The 20183-nt window shown below is 41.1% G+C and overlaps 1 protein-coding gene across 2 annotated transcripts in view; it reads right to left on the bottom strand.

Moving 5' to 3' along the window:
• ddhd2 (DDHD domain containing 2) overlaps window positions 1-18204 on the bottom strand; it is a 39767-nt gene extending 21563 nt beyond the window's left edge. Inside the window, exons 1-11 of one of the 2 annotated variants that reach the window (XM_060909109.1) lie at window positions 18028-18204; window positions 16118-16151; window positions 15778-15928; window positions 11276-11463; window positions 5544-5633; window positions 5275-5389; window positions 4731-4820; window positions 4273-4414; window positions 3902-4110; window positions 600-667; window positions 228-371 (exon numbers count right to left, since the gene is read on the bottom strand). In XM_060909109.1, the coding sequence (XP_060765092.1) occupies window positions 228-371; window positions 600-667; window positions 3902-4110; window positions 4273-4414; window positions 4731-4820; window positions 5275-5389; window positions 5544-5633; window positions 11276-11463; window positions 15778-15910 (1179 nt within the window). In that variant the 5' untranslated portion in view covers window positions 15911-15928; window positions 16118-16151; window positions 18028-18204. Of the gene's footprint in view, window positions 1-227; window positions 372-599; window positions 668-3901; window positions 4111-4272; window positions 4415-4730; window positions 4821-5274; window positions 5390-5543; window positions 5634-11275; window positions 11464-15777; window positions 15929-16117; window positions 16152-17721; window positions 17790-18027 lie in introns of those variants that run through there. The other variant, XM_060909110.1, reaches the window with a different exon arrangement.
• Window positions 18205-20183: the final 1979 nt, after the last annotated feature.

Raw genomic sequence — 20183 nt, 5'->3', positions numbered from 1 at the left:
GGACTTTTATATTGGGTATTAATGAAAGAGAGTCACTTGAAAAATTAGACTTTGATAACTGATGGAATAAAAACGATTCTTTTGGACCCAGATGTGCAAGCTTAAAGGAATCATTTATATGGCCCAAACATAGTGTGTGGGCATTTGAGTCAAGGAAAAAAAAAAACACACACACACACACACACACACACACACACACACACACACACACACACACACACACACACCAGAGACTCCATGTCCATTTGTTCCCTCTGTAGGACTTTGAGATGTTCCTCCATGACATTGCTCATTAGTGCCTCTTCTAGACTCTCACAGGAAGTGCAATCTGACACAGAAGAAGAGCCCAGGGCTTCATCATGATGTCCGTCCTGAATTACAAACAAAAATTCACACAAAGCTGACATCAGTCCTCAGTTCTGTCGTCACGTTTTTAAACATGCTCTGCGCTCATGGCTGGTACAAAATATTATTGAAATAAAAGTAATAAAATGTAAGAAAGTTAAAAACAACACGATTATAACAAACTCATCCATCTACTGATACCAACCCTCACTTACAAAATGTTATAATGAAGACATAAATGAGCGACAACAAACCTGTGCTGCATTGCTGCTTTCTGCTCCTGTCTTCTGATTGGTCAGGAGGTCAAAGAGGATTAATGAACCTAAGAGGCAAATAAATTTTAATTTTAGTTTAATCACTGAAGTGTATACCAAACTTAAATGGTAGCAACATTTTACTGGTATTACAACCCCGATTCCAAAAAAGTTTGGACAAAGTACAAATTGTAAATAAAAACGGAATGCAATGATGCGGAAGTTTCAAAATTCCATATTTTATTCAGAATAGAACATAGATGACATATCAAATGCTTAAACTGAGAAAATGTATCATTTAAAGAGAAAAATTAATTGATTTTAAATTTCATGACAACAACACATCTCAAAAAAGTTGGGACAAGGCCATGTTAGACATTCCCTTTTCTCTTTACAACAGTCTGTAAACGTCTGGGGACTGAGGAGACAAGTTGCTCAAGTTTAGGGATAGGAATGTTAACCCATTCTTGTCTAATGTAGGATTCCAGTTGCTCAACTGTCTTAGGTCTTTTTTGTCATATCTTCCGTTTTATGATGCGCCAAATGTTTTCTATGGGTGAAAGATCTGGACTGCAGGCTGGCCAGTTCAGTACCCGGACCCTTCTTCTACGCAGCCATGATGCTGTAATTGATGTAGTATGTGGTTTGGCATTATCATGTTGGAAAATGCAAGGTCTTCCCTGAAAGAGACGTCGTCTGGATGGGAGCATATGTTGCTCTAGAACCTGGATATACCTTTCAGCATTGATGGTGTCTTTTCAGATGTGTAAGCTGCCCATGCCACACGCACTAATGCAACCCCATACCATCAGAGATGCAGGCTTCTGAACTGAGCGCTGATAACAACTTGGGTCGTCCTTCTCCTCTTTAGTCTGAATGACACGGCGTCCCTGATTTCCATAAAGAACTTCAAATTTTGGTTCATCTGACCACAGAACAGTTTTCCACTTTGCCACAGTCCATTTTAAATGAGCCCTGGCCCAGAGAAGACATCTGCGCTTCTGGATCATGTTTAGATACGGCTTCTTCTTTGAACTATAGAGTTTTAGCTGGCAACGGCGGATGGCACGGTGAATTGTGTTCACAGATAATGTTCTCTGGAAATATTCCTGAGCCCATTTTGTGATTTCCAATACAGAAGCATGCCTGTATGTGATGCAGTGCCGTCTAAGGGCCCGAAGATCACGGGCACCCAGTATGGTTTTCCGGCCTTGACCCTTAGGCACAGAGATTCTTCCAGATTCTCTGAATCTTTTGATGATATTATGCACTGTAGATGATGATATGTTCAAACTCTTTGCAATTTTACACTGTCGAACTCCTTTCTGATATTGCTCCACTATTTGTCGGTGCAGAATTAGGGGGATTGGTGATCCTCTTCCCATCTTTACTTCTGAGAGCCGCTGCCACTCCAAGATGCTCTTTTTATACCCAGTCATGTTAATGACCTATTGCCAATTGACCTAATGAGTTGCAATTTGGTCCTCCAGCTGTTCCTTTTTTGTACCTTTAACTTTTCCAGCCTCTTATTGCCCCATCCCAACTTTTTTGAGATGTGTTGCTGTCATGAAATTTCAAATGAGCCAATATTTGGCATGAAATTTCAAAACGTCTCACTTTCGACATTTGATATGTTGTCTATGTTCTATTGTGAATACAATATCAGTTTTTGAGATTTGTAAATTATTGCATTCCATTTTTATTTACAATTTGTACTTTGTCCCAACTTTTTTGGAATCGGGGTTGTATGTTATATACGGTTTCATTTTACTGTTGCATGATTTTACAGAACCTGAGTCTGTGCATATCTGTGTGAGGTTGATTTACAGACTCAGGCTGTTTAGAGATGGTTTACAGGCCCCAAACTGTGTAAAAAAAACCTGTATAAATTTTGCTTAAAGTTTGGTTTCGTGTAAAGTAGTTGTGTAAATTTGCTTTACAGACCCACACTGTGTAAAATAGTTTTGTAAATTTTTGTGTAAGGTAGCTTTACAGACCCACGCTGTGTAAAATTGTTTTGTAAAGTAGTTATGTAAGGTAGTTTTACAGGTCCAATGTGTGTAAAATAGCTTTATAAAGTATTTGTGTAAGGTTGCTTTACAGACCCACACTGTGTAAAACAGTTTTGTAAAGTAGTTATCCAAGGTTGCTTTACAGACCCAGGGTGTGCATAACAGTGTTGTACAGTAGTTTTGTAAGATTGCTTTACAGAGCCATACTGTTTAAAATAGTTTTGTAAGGTAGCTTTACAGACCCAGGGTGTGTAAATTTGTTTTGTAAAGTAGTTGTGTAAGGTAGCATTACAGACCCAGGGTGTGTAAAATTGTTTTGTAAAGTAGTTGTTTAAGGTAGCTTTACAAACCCAGGTTGTGTAAAACAGTTTTGTAAAGTAGTTATCTAAGGTTGCTTTACAGACCCAGGGTGTGCATAATAGTGTTGTACAGTAGTTTTGTAAGATTGCTTTACAGATCCATACTGTTTAAAATAGTTTTGTAAGGTAGCTTTACAGACCCAGGCTGTGTAAAATTGCTTTGTAAAGTAGTTGTGTAAGGTAGCTTTACAGACCCAGGCTGTGTAAAACAGTTTTGTAAAGTAGTTATGTACGGTTGCTTTACAGACCCAGGCTGTGTAAAACAGTTTTGTAAAGTAGTTATGTAAGGTTGCTTTACAGACCCAGGGTGTGCATAATAGTGTTGTACAGCAGTTTTGTAAGATTGCTTTACAGATCCATACTGTTTAAAATAGTTTTGTAAGGTAGCTTTACAGACCCAGAGTGTGTAAAATAGTTTTGTAAAGTAGTTGAGCAAGGTGGCTTTACAGATCCAGGGTGTGTAAATTTTTTTGTAAAGTAGTTGTGTAAGGTAGCATTACAGACCCAGGGTGTGTAAAATAGTTTTGTAAAGTAGTTGAGCAAGGTGGCTTTACAGATCCAGGGTGTGTAAATTTTTTTGTAAAGTAGTTGAGCAAGGTGGCTTTACAGATCCAGGGTGTGTAAATTTTTTGTAAAGTAGTTGTGTAAGGTAGCATTACAGACCCAGGGTGTGTAAAATTGTTTTGTAAAGTAGTTGAGCAAGGTGGCTTTACATATCCAGGGTGTGTATATTTTTTTGTAAAGTAGTTGTGTAAGGTAGCATTACAGACCCAGGGTGTGTAAAATAGTTTTGTAAAGTAGTTGAGCAAGGTGGCTTTACAGATCCAGGGTGTGTAAAATTTTTTGTAAAATAGTTGTGTAAGGTAACTTTACAGACCCAGGCTGTGTAAAATTGTTTCGTAAAGTAGTTATGTAAAGTTGCTTTACAGACCCAGGCTGTGTCCTGCCACTGACACAGCTCCAGTAAATTGTGGGTTTCTTTGGAGAAAGATATCATATAGGTGGTTGATCTCTGAGGATACTGTGTCCACAATGGTCTGACAGTAGGTGGCACTGTTGTAGAAGAACAGGTCCAACACTGTGTCATTGGAGAACTGGCGCAGGCCCCTGATGCTGGGCAAAGTGATCCGCTCGATATCTCTGCAAATAAAAAATGTATTCAGTCTAACAGAGTTAAGATGGGTGCTGGGTGATTTTTCTTTTGTAAATTAGCACAGAACTAATTATTGTTGCATCTTGATAACGAAGTGCATTGAGTATTCTGTAATCCATATTTAACCAAAATATTTAGCCATATTTAACCTGTCGACCCCTGTGCTTTCTCCATGTAGAACTCTGTGCCAGTTAACAGGCAGAAACTCCACCCGACCGACAGCTTTGTCGTCATCACAGGAGCTGAAATGACTTTTGGTGAGAGTGAGAGCAGTGCTGCGGAATTCATTTACTGAAAAAGATAAAGGAAGTAAACCTCCGTCACTGCTGTAATAACAGAGTAACAGTAAATTGTGCCTTTTCATTAAGTGTAATACAACATTATATAACATCTGCAGCACTGATCTCTTCAACTGTCTGCATCACAGCATCAATAAAAGGTCAAACGTCTGACCTTCACCTGATTAGGTGTCTAACCCTCTGTCAGACACTCTGTTCATCCGTGTCAAAGGATTAAAATCAGAATTTTCATTCGTTAAACAGGAAGACGACTATGGAAAGAAAATTGCTGTGTGGATTGCATAAAGTGTGTGTGTGTGTAATCTCACCACATTGCACGATTCCTCTTAAACGGAGATCACATGCCGGCCCAATGCCATGTACCATGAACACCAGGTGGTCCACGGTGTCTGGTTCTCCTGCACACACACACACACACACACACACACACACACACACACACACAGAACCCTGAATACAAATTAGCACCATGAATCTCTCAGTAAATAATAACATAATAATAAGTCTATTACAAATGAATAATAAACATAACATTTTCTTCACAGGCAACGGTACCTATAAAGTATTCTTTATAGCATTTTTTCTTTATATTCTTTATAGTATTCTTCATACAGGCAATGATGCATCAAAATCCAGTATGCAAATAGAGACTGTGTAACACCAAGAGGCTGGGTATGTAAGGCTGGGGGAATTTCTGATTTGACTATTCGCATGATCTGGATTTTTGCTTTCTGTTCCTTTGTCTATCACATTTTTATGACAGTAACACGACATCAAGCCATTTATTACTCAACAGAGAAAAAACAAACCGTGCACGGCTGTATATTAATGTTATTCGAGTTGTGCATTCACCCTGTGGGATTTCCAGCGAAATATTCTCCACTCCTCTCTTTAGTGTTCTCGGTTGTGTCCTTTCACTCGGAGATGGAGGACATTCCAAGGAAAAGGTCGGGTGTTGGGTCATCAGCTGGCAGAAAATACACAAACAATAAACTAAACTAAAAGTTCCCATTTAAATGCTATCCTGAGTGGAAACACTGGAAAAACACATGCCTGTGCAGTGTAATACACTTTCTGTCCTGTAGGAGGCACTGTGCTTATGCAACAGATTGGAAGAATACCTTTGGGTTGTGAAGGATGACCCTATCTCCTGTCGGCAGCTCTACGTTCCTTTTCCACTCGTTGAGGGTCACAGAGATCATGTAGGCCTCCTGTTTAACATCAGCCATGTTATTTTTTTTCAATAGCATACACACTGTATTGATCAATTGAGCATAGAGCTAAACAACGTGCTTTAACATGGTTAATGGTTAAAGAAGCAGTTTTGGGACCAAAAGGTTGCTGGTTCAATTCCCTGGACCAGCAGAAATGGCTAAAGTGCCCTTGAGGAAGGCATCTAACCCCCAACTGCTCCCCAGGCTGCTCTGAGTGTGTACGTCGCTTTGGATAAGAGCGTCTGCTAAATGCCTGGAATGTGATGCCACGTATAGAGATCTTGCAGTCACGTGACCGGAAAGTACACAGCCGCCATCTTGTCGGTAAAAAACACAGCTGAATACTGCTGCACTCGTGTACAGAATGGATCAATTTAATTTCAACCGACGGACTACACGGCTCATTTTTCTAATGAACAGATAACTAGATATATGTCTAAAATAAACGATCTACAGATTAGTGACCCTTATGGCTTACCGGACGTAGTTTTCACGACCGTGTCAGTGGATTTTGAACTGCCAGCGGAATACCCAGACGTGTATAATTACCTCATTGACTTTCCCTCGCTGTTCAGTGGTGAAGCACTGCGTGCTTATAAATCTCTGGACAGTTATCTTTACAGGGCGGCACGGTGGTGTAGTGGTTAGCGCTGTCGCCTCACAGCAAGAAGGTCCGGGTTCGAGCCCCGTGGCCGGCGAGGGCCTTTCTGTGTGGAGTTTGCATGTTCTCCCCGTGTCCGCGTGGGTTTCCTCCGGGTGCTCCGGTTTCCCCCACAGTCCAAAGACATGCAGGTTAGGTTAACTGGTGACTCTAAATTGACCGTAGGTGTGAATGTGAGTGTGAATGGTTGTCTGTATCTATGTATCAGCCCTGTGATGACCTGGCGACTTGTCCAGGGTGTACCCCGCCTTTCGCCCGTAGTCAGCTGGGATAGGCTCCAGCTTGCCTGCGACCCTGTAGAACAGGATAAAGCGGCTAGAGATAATGAGATGAGATATCTTTACAGAAATTCAGGATTTGTCAGCGACTCAGATGTGGCATCTTGTAAACAAGAAAATAACAATCCTCATTGGACGGGTAAGTCACTTAAGTATTGAGTATAGCACTGACCAGCCGATTATAGAATAGAATAAGGTAATTCCAGCTGTAATTCCAAATCGTCTGTCTTGTTTACCATGGATCTGGTGTTGGAGAGATAGAGGCTTAGCAGTGGAGGTTTGAGTGGCTGTTTTCTGAGCTTAGTCAACAGGCCGGCTCTGCAGCCTCGCTTTTGCTTCCGCTCCCGGCGCCGCCTCCTTTGCTTTGCTTCCGATAACAATCCACGGAGACCCCGCTGGTCTCACTATCTCGTCCGGAATGTTGTGCATGCGATGGAAATCACTACAAACCGTCATTTTCTGCTGGAAACCAATGTCCAGTAAGTCCATACGGTTGTAGTGGATATTGAAGTCCGGTACAGACGAACACCACGCAAAAATACACACAAAAAACCATAAAAAACGTGCACAGGTAGGGAGAGCTTGTAGCCGCAGCCGTTGTAGTAGAATTGTATACAGTAGGGTTTTCCAGAAGAAAAGGTAGAAGTAAAAGCAGAAGTAGAACCAGAAGTAGAAGGCGGAAATATGGCATTTGACCGACAAGATGACATCTGTCACAATCTGGATCGGCTGTGACGTCACATGCAAGTGCTCCATACCACATGGAAATTAAATTACAATCCTGTACATTTAAAGAAGACCAAAAATAAAGTGAAGGAAAAGGAGACATTTGGGAAAAACACAGAAAGTTAAAAGTAATGAAAATGATCCATTAAAATAGATCTGCAGCTCCAGTACAAAAGTAAAAAATAGCCTCAATGAGGCTGTAGCTCATTCCAGCCACTGTTGCTGTGTGTGAGTTTGAAATTTCAGACGCCTATAAAATCGTAAGTATGACAAGTGGCGCCACCATCTTGAGAACTTTTATGCACACACACCTGGGGAACATTGTGTGGGAGTTTGATCGAAATCCAATTAATCCTGTAGGAGGAGTAGCGATTTTCGGATATCGTGAATGGACAACGATGATAGACGGACAACGTGCGAACGCATAAGCTCATCCAGCCTGGCCTGCGGCCGGATGAGCTAAAAAAAAACCCTGCTAAAGTGATGCAAAAAGAACTTCAGAATTTCTTCCCAAAAATGTTTATGCATGTTGTTAGAACCCGTTATTGTTAATATAACTGATGTGCCATTTTTTAAAGATTTTTTTGGGGGGCTTTTTTCACCTTTATTGGATAGGACAGTGTAGAGACAGGAAATGAGCGGGAGAGAGAGACAGGGAGGGATCGGAAAATGACCTCGGGTCGGAATCGAACCCGGGTCCCCAGATTTATGGTATGGCGCCTTATCCACCTGAGCCACGACACCCCCATGCCATTTTTCAGGCAGCACGGTGGTGCAGTCATGCTGTCGCCTCACAGCAAGAAGGTTCTGTGTTTGAGCACGGTGGCCAACGGGGGCCTTTCTGTGTGGAGTTTGCATGTTCTCGCCGTGTCTGTGTGGGTTTCCTCCAGGTGCTCTGATTTCCCCCACGGTCCAAAGACAAGCAGTTAGGTTAACTGGCTACTCTAAATTGCCCATTGATCAAGCTTGGAGAGGGATGGGCTCTGCCAAGTTTAAAGTGCCCGAGACACACCAATGATGGACTGTTAAAATATCATCAGTGGTGACCTTACAGCCCTTGCGGGCTATGGGAAAGAAGAAGAATGTCAGTAATGGTATTGTGAGTCAAAACTCTAACCGAACTACCAACATGGCTTCCCAAGACTACAACGCTCAAAGTTCACAGCGCCCCCGTCTCCCTCTTATTAAGTTCAGCTGACTATCATTAACTGTTAATCAGCAGTGCTACTTAAGCCTCTCCCTCACACACCTTCAATGCAAAGTATTGTTCTCTGTTTACCTAGTCCGGGGGTCGGCAACCCGCGGCTCCAGAGCCGCATGCGGCTCTTTAGCACTCCCCTAGTGGCTCCCTGGAGCTTTTTCAAAAATGTGTGAAAATGGAAAAAGAATGATTGATTTTTTTTTTTAATATGGTTTCTTAGGGGGAAAACCTGACGCAAACATTCTTATGCTGTAAAAATGTATGTAGTATATTTAAAATATCGAATTTCAGAATTGCGCCAAATAGCAGAATTGCGTCATAGCCCTGCGACACACAGTGCAGCACGGTGACAGGCGAGTGGCTGTTGTAAACAAACGGTTGTGTGTGATGGGCAATGGATCCAAAAGGCAAAAAGAGAAAGATTGCTGATGAGAACAGAGGATTTAAGGAAGAATGGACAGAAACATTTGCTTTCATTGCCAATGCTGAAGGATTGCCTGCATGTTTGATTTGCAATGAGAAGTTGTCAAATAACAAGAAGAGCAATTTGGAGCAACAGTTCCAGCTAAAACATGCTAAATTCCTTGCACTGACTTAGGCTACTTGGCATTTGCAGTAAACGAAAGAGAAGAGGATAATGCACAGAAATCGAACTTTAACTGTCTTATTTTAATTTTATTAATTTCGCTGTTCTACTGTGTTGTATTTTTTAAGCACGCTGCCTTTTAATTGCAGGCTGTTTTATTACTTGTTTGTGATTGTAGCCTATGTATTTGTGTCTGACGCCACGTAAGCGGGAGAATTTTTTTTTTTTGTAAGCGGGAGAATTAAAAAGGATTGTTTTATTTACTCATTTGCACTGACTTAGGCTACTTAACTTGGCATTTTCGGAAAACTAAAGAAAATAGGATAATGCACAGAAATTGAAATTAAACTGGCTTATTTTCATTTTATATAGTCTACTTACCTTTTCAAAAGGCTGCTGTTTTATTTTTATAATTGCAGGCTGCGTTTTAACAGCAGGCTGCGTGTTATTGCACTCTGTTGCCCAGATAAGGGGGAAAGAGAGGAGTTGTATTGAGGTTTGAAGAGGACTGCATTTCATTTCCATACTAAGGTCTGAAATTAGTTACAGGAGGCCTATTATGCACATCCCATTGTGTTTTTTTTCTCGAATCCTCAAAATAAAAAAAAAAGACACCGAAAATCTGTATTTCTATTTCTTGTATTTCTATAATTTAATCAATGCAACAAAACATAAAACATTAATATTGTAATGGAAGTTAAACTTGAAGCACCAAATATCGTAGGCTACAGCAGCGTAGTCACGTGGTGCGTCATTCTCTCCAGGATGCGCTGCAGGGAAAATAAACATTTAATCATGAATGCTCATTTTGTATTTGTAGCCTACTTAGTCATTTTAATAGTAGGCTTATATAGCGAATATACTGACAGCCTATATTGCCTTCATATTAGGCTTAAGGCTTTTAATTTTTTGCGGCTCCAGACAGGTATGGTTTTTGTTTTCTTGGGCCAATATGGCTCTTTGAACATTTTGGGTTGCCGACCCCTGACCTAGTCATACCAAGCCTTTCTTGTCTGCCTGCCTCTAGTTTCATGAATCTTTGCTACGTTTACCTGTTTAACTCTTTAGTCTGCTCTACCATTCTGTTTGCCGATCGACCGACCCCTGCCTGCTTTCTGACTACGAGTTTGCTTACTGATTTGACTACGCTTCCTGTTTTCATCCCTGCTCTCCCCTGCACTTACATCCGCGAATGCCTGCAATCTGGCAAAGAAGAAATTTTTTCAAGGTGTGATAACATGACAGTGTATTTACATGTACCTACTCACATTGGGACACTATGAGTTGGCCTAGTGTTTAATATGTCTGCCTCTTGACCGGGAGATCGCGAGCTGAACTCGGGAGTCACTGGCCCCCCACTCTAACCCTAGCTATGTAGTAAGCAAGAGACCGAGGGCTATAGAAACAGAGATCGGTGCTGCCCAATTACCCTTAAGGGCCTGGTTAGTACTGGGACGGGAGACTGCCTGGGAACACCAGGTCCTGGCATGGGAGGGACTTTGACTCACATTGAGCTGCTTTAACACTTCTTTATATAAACAGGTGTTAATCAGTGCAGAAAAGAAAATGCTTATCTGAAAACAGACACTTCCAGTTCCAAGACCAAATGTTTTTCAAATTAGCTGGATTTCTGCAGAACATATACTGTCCACCCCAAAATCTTTGAAGCGTGGTGTAGGTAGCATCGTGGAGTAATTCTTCCAAACTGTTGTGCAAACCTGTGATTGGTTTCCCAAAAGACTTTTACTACAAAGAGCGTCTTAACTAGGAGAGAGTGTTCATTGTGCTGTTTGCGCTAGCATTTAACGATGAGCTTCGTGCTGTGATGATTTTGGGAAACTCAGGCCTGATGAGCAGCTACACAAAGTGTTTGGTGAAGTTTTAAATTACACCATTTGACATGCTTTTATCTGGACTGTGGAATGTTAATCAATCAATGTTTTTACAAAGTTCAGTCACCAGTTTAGAAAGAATGTGTTTGTCAAGTTGGATAAAGATTACATCATATTTTAGGAGTCATTACATGTATAAATACAGGTCATTCCAAAGGGTTATGAGAATTTAAAGACAAGTAGAAGATACCTGTCCTTCTGATGCTTTATGAAGATTTTGAATTTGGTGTTGTATTGTACAACCGATGATCAGAAAATGCCTAATCCACAGGAATAAAGGAAAAAGGATTCTGACCTCCAGCAGGTCGCTGATCTCCTCAGTGTAGGGAGTGAAGTTCATCTCCTTGCTGCCTTTGTGAAACCAGGAACATCTGCGCACTTCAGAGGGAGCCTCATCCCAATAAACGGCATAACGACGTCGCTCCTTTAATCTCACATCATAACGGCTGCCCTCCGTGGCCACCACCACTTCATCATCACCACCTACACATCGTTGGAGAATGTAACAGTAATGAGTCAATGGATCAAACATGTTGGTGTGCGGTGTGTGCTAATTGGTATGTCTTAAGGTATTACATGTATTAGAGTGTGTTATAATATGTAAGGGTGTATTGGTGTATGTCTGTGTGTATACATGTGTGTTGCTGAGGAGTAGAGTGTAGTGATGGGTGTTAGATTGTGTTACAACATATTAGTGTGTTAGTGTGTATTGGTGTGTGTTAAAGCATATTAGAGTGTATCAGTGTGTGTTAAAGCATATTAGAGTGTGTTAGTGCGGTGTTTCTCAACCACTGAGCCGCGGCCGAAGCGCCACCTAGTGGGCCGCAAATTTTTTTCAAGTTTGAAGCCAAATACTCAATAGTTCAGGATGTCGTAGTGTCCCAAATCCGGTAGCTGGTTTGCCAAACACTTTTCAAGTGCAATAAATACATTTGTGGGTAAATTAAGAAGAACAAGCCTTTATTTTGTCACATTCCTCCTCTACATTTAAACCCATGCACACAAAGTGTGCGCACAGAGAGAGAGAGAGAGAGCGCAGCAGGCTGAATGAATAAATACATTTGTGGGTAAATTATATACAGTGCTCAGCGTAAATGAGCACACCCCCTTTGAAAAGTAACATTTTAAACAATATCTGAACGAACACAAACAATTTCCAAAATGTTGACAAGACAAAGTTTAATATAACATCTGTTTAACTTATAACGTGAAAGTAAGGTTAATAATATAAACTTAGATTACACATTTTTCAGTTTTACTCAAATTAGGGTGGTGCAAAAATGAGTACACCCCACAACAAAAACTACTCCATCTAGTACTTTGTATGGCCTCCATGATTTTTAATGACAGCACCAAGTCTTCTAGGCATGGAATGAACAAGTTGGCGACATTTTGCAACATCAATCTTTTTCCATTCTTCAACAATGACCTCTTTTAGTGACTGGATGCTGGATGGAGAGTGATGCTCAACTTGTCTCTTCAGAATTCCCCAAAGAAAATAATTTCTTTACACCACAAAGGTGAAGGCTACAAGATGATCAGCAAAGCTTTACTTATCAGTCAGAATACTGTAGCAAAAGTGGTACAAAAATTTAAGAAAGATGGAACTGCAACCATCTCACAGAGACGTCCAGGTCGTCCACGGAAGTTAACACCTCGGCAGGAGCATCTTCTGATGAGAAGCGTTGAAGAAAATCGGCATGCAAGTTCACTGCAGTTATCTAAAGAAGTAGAAAGCCAAACTGGGGTGACCATTTCCCATGACACAATACGGCGTACACTGCAGAGGAATGGCATGCATGGATGCTGTCCACGAAAGAAGCCTCTCCTAAAGCCCAGGCACAAAAAAGCCTGCCTAGAGTTTGCCAGGGCCCATGCTGACAAAGATGAAGACTACTGGGACTCTATACTCTGGAGTGATGAGACCAAGATAAATGTTTTTGGAACTGATGGCTTCAAAACTGTATGGCGTCGCAAAGGTGAGGAATACAAAGAAAAATGCATGGTGCCTACAGTGAAACATGGTGGTGGCAGTGTCCTTATGTGGGGCTGCATGAGTGCTGCTGGTGTCGGGGAGCTGCAATTCATTGATGGCATCATGAATTCACAGACGTATTGCTCTATACTGAAAGAGAAGATGCTACCATCACTCCGTGCCCTTGGTCGTCGTGCACTTTTCCAACATGACAATGATCCTAAACGCACATCTAAGGCCACTGTTGGATTTCTGAAGAAGAAGAACAGGGTGAAAGTGATTCAGTGGCCAAGTATGTCTCCTGATCTGAACCCAATCGAACACCTATGGGGAATTCTGAAGAGGCAAGTTGAGCATCGCTCTCCATCCAGCATCCAGTCACTAAAAGAGGTCGTTGTTGAAGAATGGAAAAAGTTTGATGTTGCAAAATGTCTCCAACTTGTAGCCTGGCAAGCCAGACTAAATGTGAATATTTAGTCTGGCCTCGATCCGTAGACATTTCCGAAGGGTGTGGGAGGAACAAACCGCTGTCTTTCAAACTGTCTCTGTGCGTATAGGCCAACGCTCTGACCAATCAGCGCAACAGTGACTGTGACGTAGTCAGAGCGACAGAAAGCAGTGGGGGAGGCCTTGAAATAAATAATTTTTCAAAATGTGTATTAATTAATAAACAGGTTCTAGATATTAAGAAGTTTGGAGATAATGACCACAAGTTTGGAGTCTGTACCACATACTTAACATTCACTCTTTTTTTTCCAAGTGTTTTTCAAGGGTTTGCTTAAACTGTTTTTGAGAGTTTTTATTTAGTGGTGTTTGGTGAAATAATTTCCCTTAAATTTAAAATAACGGGAAAATAAGAAACAATCAAAAAGTAATGTTTCAAAGCTGTTTATTAATTCTTCGTACTGCACAAACTAGCCCCATCCTTTTGGCTACGAGCGGAACCAGCTGGTAGATCAGACTTTTGCCATAGCCGGTCGGCAAAACAGCGAAAACGTCCTTCTTGAAAAGGAATGAGCGGAGAGCCTCTTCCTGCTCATGTTTCAACGAAAACTCCAAGTCTAATTCTTCTAAAACTGATTCCAAAGCGGAGTCAAACGCGCGCTGTTCACTAGCCCGTAGCCATCTTTCCTGTTGTGCTTTCTCCAGCGTCGCGCAGCTTTGTCATTACTCCTGCAAAAGCCCGCCCAAAGAATCCAAACAAAAACCTTGCGTTGTGATTGGTGGGCACGATTTGATGCCCGGAGTGTTTTTGTTTATATGGTGCGAGGCTAGACCCACTCGCTAGGCAAAAATATTTTTGGCCGCTAGGCGGGCGGGTCTAGTTTACTAGGCTATCCAACTTGTTCATTCCATGCCTAGAAGACTTGGTGCTGTCATTAAAAATCATGGAGGCCATACAAAGTACTAGATGTAGTAGTTTTTGTTGTGGGGCGTACTCATTTTTGCACCACCCTAATTTGAGTAAAACTGAAAAATGTGTAATCTAAGTTATATTATTAACCTTACTTTCCCGTTATAAGTTAACCAGATGTTATATTAAACTTTGTCTTGTCAACATTTTGGAAATTGTTTGTGTTCATTGAGATATTGTTTAAAATGTTACTTTTCAAAGGGGGTGCACTCATTTATGCTGAGCACTGTAGATCTGTGATGCCTATTGGAAGAGAACAGCAGGAAGGATTGAGAATTGAGCAGCTGTGGTTTGTTTACACCCAATACTAAAACTTCTAGCATCCAACAAACATTTCAAAGACGTGTACAAAAAGCCCAGAAACTCCTATTTACCCAGGCAAAAATGATTCAGGATTTATCTTGTAGTGTCCTGATCCCCAGATCTTTAACCCAGCCACATATAAAAAGTTGTACTCCTCCATGCTCTTCCAGGTTTTCATCTGTTTGTCCGTGTAGAACGATGTCTCCAGCACTAGATAGTTTAAGATGTCAGGGAACTCAGCGGATGGATAATTTTCCAACTCGCAGTGAATGAATGAATGACTTTATTTAAACATAAGTTGATCAGCAGAGCTGGTGGGGTCGTCCATGTACAGATACAAATAATTACAAATACAAAAGACTAAAAATATACACAATCTTTAAAAGAAAACTTAAATCTGGTGATTATCTGTTAATTATGGTCACATTAAGTTAATTAATAGTATACATAACTATTGTCTTTGTATTTAGTTCCAGCTACGAGTATAATAGGATCAAATTTTATTCCACTAATATCAAATTTAGCAAGTAAATTTTTCTTTCAGAGGAAAAATCCTTCTTTGTTAGCGTGTAAGGATCTAATCCCATTGAGTGGTTTCTATATCCACTTCTTTTGAGTGTACTTCTTGGTTTTAATAACTTGCTTGTTTGCTGAACACAAACATGGCAATAAGTTCTTGTGTTAATGGACCAGACTCCAATTTTGGATCATTAACCCTTTTGATTAAGAATGCCCTGCATGTGTGGTTCGGCTTCTGGCACATCCATACAGTTTTAAATACAATACCTACAATTAAAAACAGTTTGTTTTTATTGCATTTATTTAATTCCTGGGCTCCTGTCTGTAACAGGGAGTGATGTTGTGTCCCATTAATACACTTTACAATAGATTATTAGATTCTAATAGAATAGATGAGCCAAAATAATTGAGGACCTTTTTTAATGGGCCCCGACTCGGTACAAGTATGAATAGATGGGTCTTAAAGTAGAAAAGGTTGAGAACCCCTGTATTACTGTGTACACACATGATAAATTACCCTATGAAATGAACACACAGTGTAACACATCATACACTATGAGGCTGTATTATAAATGTGTGCACGGACCGTGTGTGTGAGCCTTCTCCAGTCTCTGGGAGTCTTCGGTACTGAACAGTTTCCACGAGTCTTTGCTGTCCGCCGTTTGCTTGTAGAACCAATGCCACTGCACCGGTGTGTACGGCTCAGGCTGTGTGTCCATCCTCCTTCCTGTCTGTCACTGACACCAAATTCACACACACATCATCCTTTATCTTTACTAGAGTATTATTTTAATACTTTTATTGCTTAACTTAATATACTTCATCTGGTCTGGGTGCTTTATTAATAAATACATAATAATAATAATAATAATAATAATAATATATCATAGAAAACTGAACAAGGACATGAAGATCGGACGGCCTACCTGTCCACCGTCCCCCTTCACCACGTCTCACAGGCTGAGGAGAGAGAGATTTAGCTAAATCAGAAAGATTTTATCAGACAGATAATTGGACAGACAAATACACAGATAATCAACAACTGTTACAACACTGAAGATGATTTTTTTCCAATAACAGCACAACCCACAGTGATTTATTCCTCTTATGTCACAGCAATCTGCTAATCCTAACCTTTTTTATTTCTCAAGTCATAGCATAATTCTTTTTCATCTGTTTAAAACTGGGTCGTTCTTCAATAACGGAATTACATTCAAAGCAAAATGTGGTAACTTTTTTAATCGCGGTACTCAAGACAGTGGTATTAAATAAAAATTTCACAATGTATGGGGATCTTTTGACCCTATAAAAGCATAGAAAACTGGCTGTTCATCTCTGAACACAAAATCTTTTATGAGGAAAGAAAAATCAGGAACAGAAATGACGTCAGAAAAAAATGAACTTTCATTTCTTAAAATTCAAACCAAGATTTCTTTGAAGTGACAATGCTATAACTGAGGTGATGAGTTTTAAATATGGTTTTCAGTATATTTTGCCTTGGATTCCATACTTTAGCAATATCACTGAGCTGACGAATTAAGGCAGTCTTAATAATTTCCTAATTTTTGCCTCTCTGCTGAAGAATTGCCCAAATACTTTTTTATTATTTTCCCTGTCTAGAAGTTTCCTCTTCATTGTATTATTGTTCTTATTTTCTTTTTTAGAAATTTTATTCTCCTACATATGCATTCAGTTGGGTTTGATACATCGATGGTCACATGCACATATGTTTTTCTCTTTTCTCTCATTTTTGTGCTTGTTTTAATTTACCATTTTGATCTGCTTTTTTTTTTCTTTCCTTCCCGTTCTTCTCCTGTCTTCAATAATTTCCCCTTTTTTCTCTCCCAGATATATTTGTTCCTCTTTGCTGCCACATAGAATTTATATATATATATATATATATATATATATATATATATATATATATATATACACACACACACATATTTTTTTCCTTTGCTTTGCTATTCATAAGGATTAATGTTTTTTATTCTTTTCTTTTTCTTCCACTTTTAGGAGTGAGAGTTAACGGTCACCCTCCAAAGACGGTGGTGATGGGTTATTAATCAAAGAAACAAACAAATGAAAACTCTAACCTGATCCAACATGGGAATACAAACAAACAAACAAACAAATTTCAAATCAGAGCTGATATGTACACAGTTTCTTAGTCCAATATCAGCTCCAGTACTATTTAGTATGGCATCGGTGCATCCATAAAACATTTATAGCTACAGTTTAAAGGTTTAATGTTTACTACTCCTTCTCTCATTCTGGGGTAAAATCCCCTTCAGATGACGTCACTGTTTACTTGTGTCTGATAAAGATCAATGCCAACATGCCAATTCTGACTCATTGCACAGATAATGATGTCATTATAAGGAGAGGAAGAGTCAAACCTGTGCTGAAGGTGAATTACAGAGAAAACAAATATTTGTAGGCAATCTATGAAAACATTTCAAATCATGTATGATCATTTCTGATTTACAGAGATATAAGTTCATATTTAAGTGTAAAAATAAAAAGTTACACAAGCTGGAGCCACGTGACTGTTGTTGTCGTCTTTGCCAGCAGAAGCAGACTGTAATAAACTCTTTCATAATCATTCTGATGCTGAATTCAGAAAATTCAGCTGTGATTTAAACCTATAACATTTACATAATTAATTTAAAGGTCGTCCCTTTGACAGGGTTAAGTGTAAAGAAGTCCAAATGTTGATGTTAAATATAAACAGTACTAAAATTTTAATGCAGTTTGATTTCAATGTAAACAAAAATAAATAAATGCTGCATCACATTAATGGAACAACATGACAGTATAAACACCGAGGTCCTACCAGGCTCGCGCTCGCTCCTACGGATACTCAGCTGGGACAAAAAGACCGCAAACAGTCATCACTTCCGGTATAGCAACAGCTAAATTCAGCTCTGTTAAATCTCTAACTCAGATTCGGCTCGCTCCAGGATTAATCTCTGTGCTGTAAACACATCTTTAAAAAAGTATAAAAATAAAAAAGCACGGGTTTAAATAGGTTACAAGTGAATGTGTTATTTGTAGTTCATTTCCATGGCGGATTGGACAAAATTACTGTATTGAGGGGAAAAAAAACGGTCTGGACCAATCAGACGCTGCCGTTTCATCCGGGTCCTGCGGCCATACAGTCACCTGAGCTGTTTATAACGGTGTTCTGATAAACGGTCCTACATCCGCGAAGCGTCCTACGGTAGGACGGGATGTCAGATATGTCTGTCGGGCAGTCCTACATTGCAGGAAATCCTACAGTGTGATAGCCTGGCAAGCCAGACTAAATGTGAATTTTTTTTTTTTACTTCTTTTTTTTTTTATTACAGATAATAAACAAGTACAGAATTGTATGAACGAAAGAAAGATACAATAACTACACGCCAGGGGTTATACAGTATACATACAAACAAAGCAAAAACACACATTTACAATACAATATTAAACTTCGTACACAGTTTCACAGTCTTTATAGCTTTTGTGTTAAGTGAGGCAGAAATGGTATTAATATAAATCTCTAGATCTTTAAAAAAAAATAAGTAAAGGATGGCTTAATTTTTATGACCTTGCACTTATGAATATGGAATTTAGCTAAAATAATAATTAAATTACAAAGAAAATACCCCTCCTAGAACTGCCACCTTATTGTGGTGGAGGGGTTTGTGTGCCTGAATGATCCTAGGAGCTATGTTGTCGGGGGCATTATGCCCCTGTCAGAGTTTCCCAAGGCAGACAGGTCCTAGGTGACAGGCCAGACCAAGAGCAGTTCACCAAAAACCCCTATGGAGAAAAAATCAAGGACCGTGACGTCGCCCAGTATGACGCAGCCGGGGCCCCACCCTGGAGCCAGGCCCGGGGTTGGGGCTCGTATGCGAGCGCTTGGTGGCTGGGCCTTTGCCCATGGGGCCCGGCCGGGCTCAGCCCGAAGAGGTGACGTGGGCCTGACCTCCTGTGGGTTCACCACCCACAGAGGTAGCAGTAGGGGATTGGTGCAGTGTGGATTGGGTGGCAGTCGAAGGCAGGGGCCTCGACGACCTGATCCCCGGACACAGCGGCTGGCTGTTGGGACATGGAATGTCACTTCACTGGGGGGGAAAGAGCCTGAGCTTGTGCGGGAGGTTGAGAGGTACCGGCTAGAGATAGTCGGGCTCACCTCCACGCACAGCTTGGGATCTGGAACCCAGCTCCTCGAGAGGGGCTGGACTTTCCACTTCTCTGGAGTCGCCCGTGGTGAGCGGCGGCGGGCTGGTGTGGGCTTGCTTATCGCTCCCCAGCTCAGCTGCCATGTGTTGGAGTTTACCCCAGTGAACGAGAGGGTCGCCTCTCTGCGCCTTTGGATTGGGGAGAGGGCTCTTGCTGTTGTTTGTGCCTACGGGCCAAATAGCAGTATAGAGTATCCGGCCTTCTTGGAGTCCCTGGGAGAGGTACTGAGGGGTGCTCAGACTGGGGACTCCATTGTGCTACTGGGGGACTTCAATGCTCACATGGGCAACGACAGTAACACCTGGAGGGGCGTGGTTGGGAGGAACGGCCTCCCCGATCTGAACCCGAGTGGTGTTTTGTTATTGGACTTCTGTGCTAGTCACGGTTTGTCCATAACGAACACGATGTTCGAGCATAGGGGTGTCCATAAGTGCACGTGGCACCAGGACACCTTAGGTCGGAGGTCGATGATCGACTTTGTAGTCATTTCATCTGATCTCCGGCCCTATGTCTTGGACACTCGGGTGAAGAGAGGGGCTGAGCTGTCAACTGATCACCACCTGGTGGTGAGTTGGATCCGCTGGCGGAGGAGGAAGCTGGACAGACCTGGCAGGCCCAAACGTATGGTGAGGGTCTGCTGGGAACGTCTGGCCAAGCACTCTGTTGGGGAGGTCTTTAACTCCCACCTCCGGGAGAGCTTTTCCCAGCTTCCGAGGGAGGCGGGGGACATTGAGTCTGAGTGGACCATGTTCTGTACCTCCATTGTGG

This window comes from Neoarius graeffei, chromosome 25, assembly GCF_027579695.1.
Source record: "Neoarius graeffei isolate fNeoGra1 chromosome 25, fNeoGra1.pri, whole genome shotgun sequence".
NCBI classification, from domain to species: Eukaryota; Metazoa; Chordata; class Actinopteri; order Siluriformes; family Ariidae; genus Neoarius; species Neoarius graeffei.
Note: the sequence above shows the minus strand (reverse complement) of the source record. Positions and strands in the feature narration are given on the sequence as shown.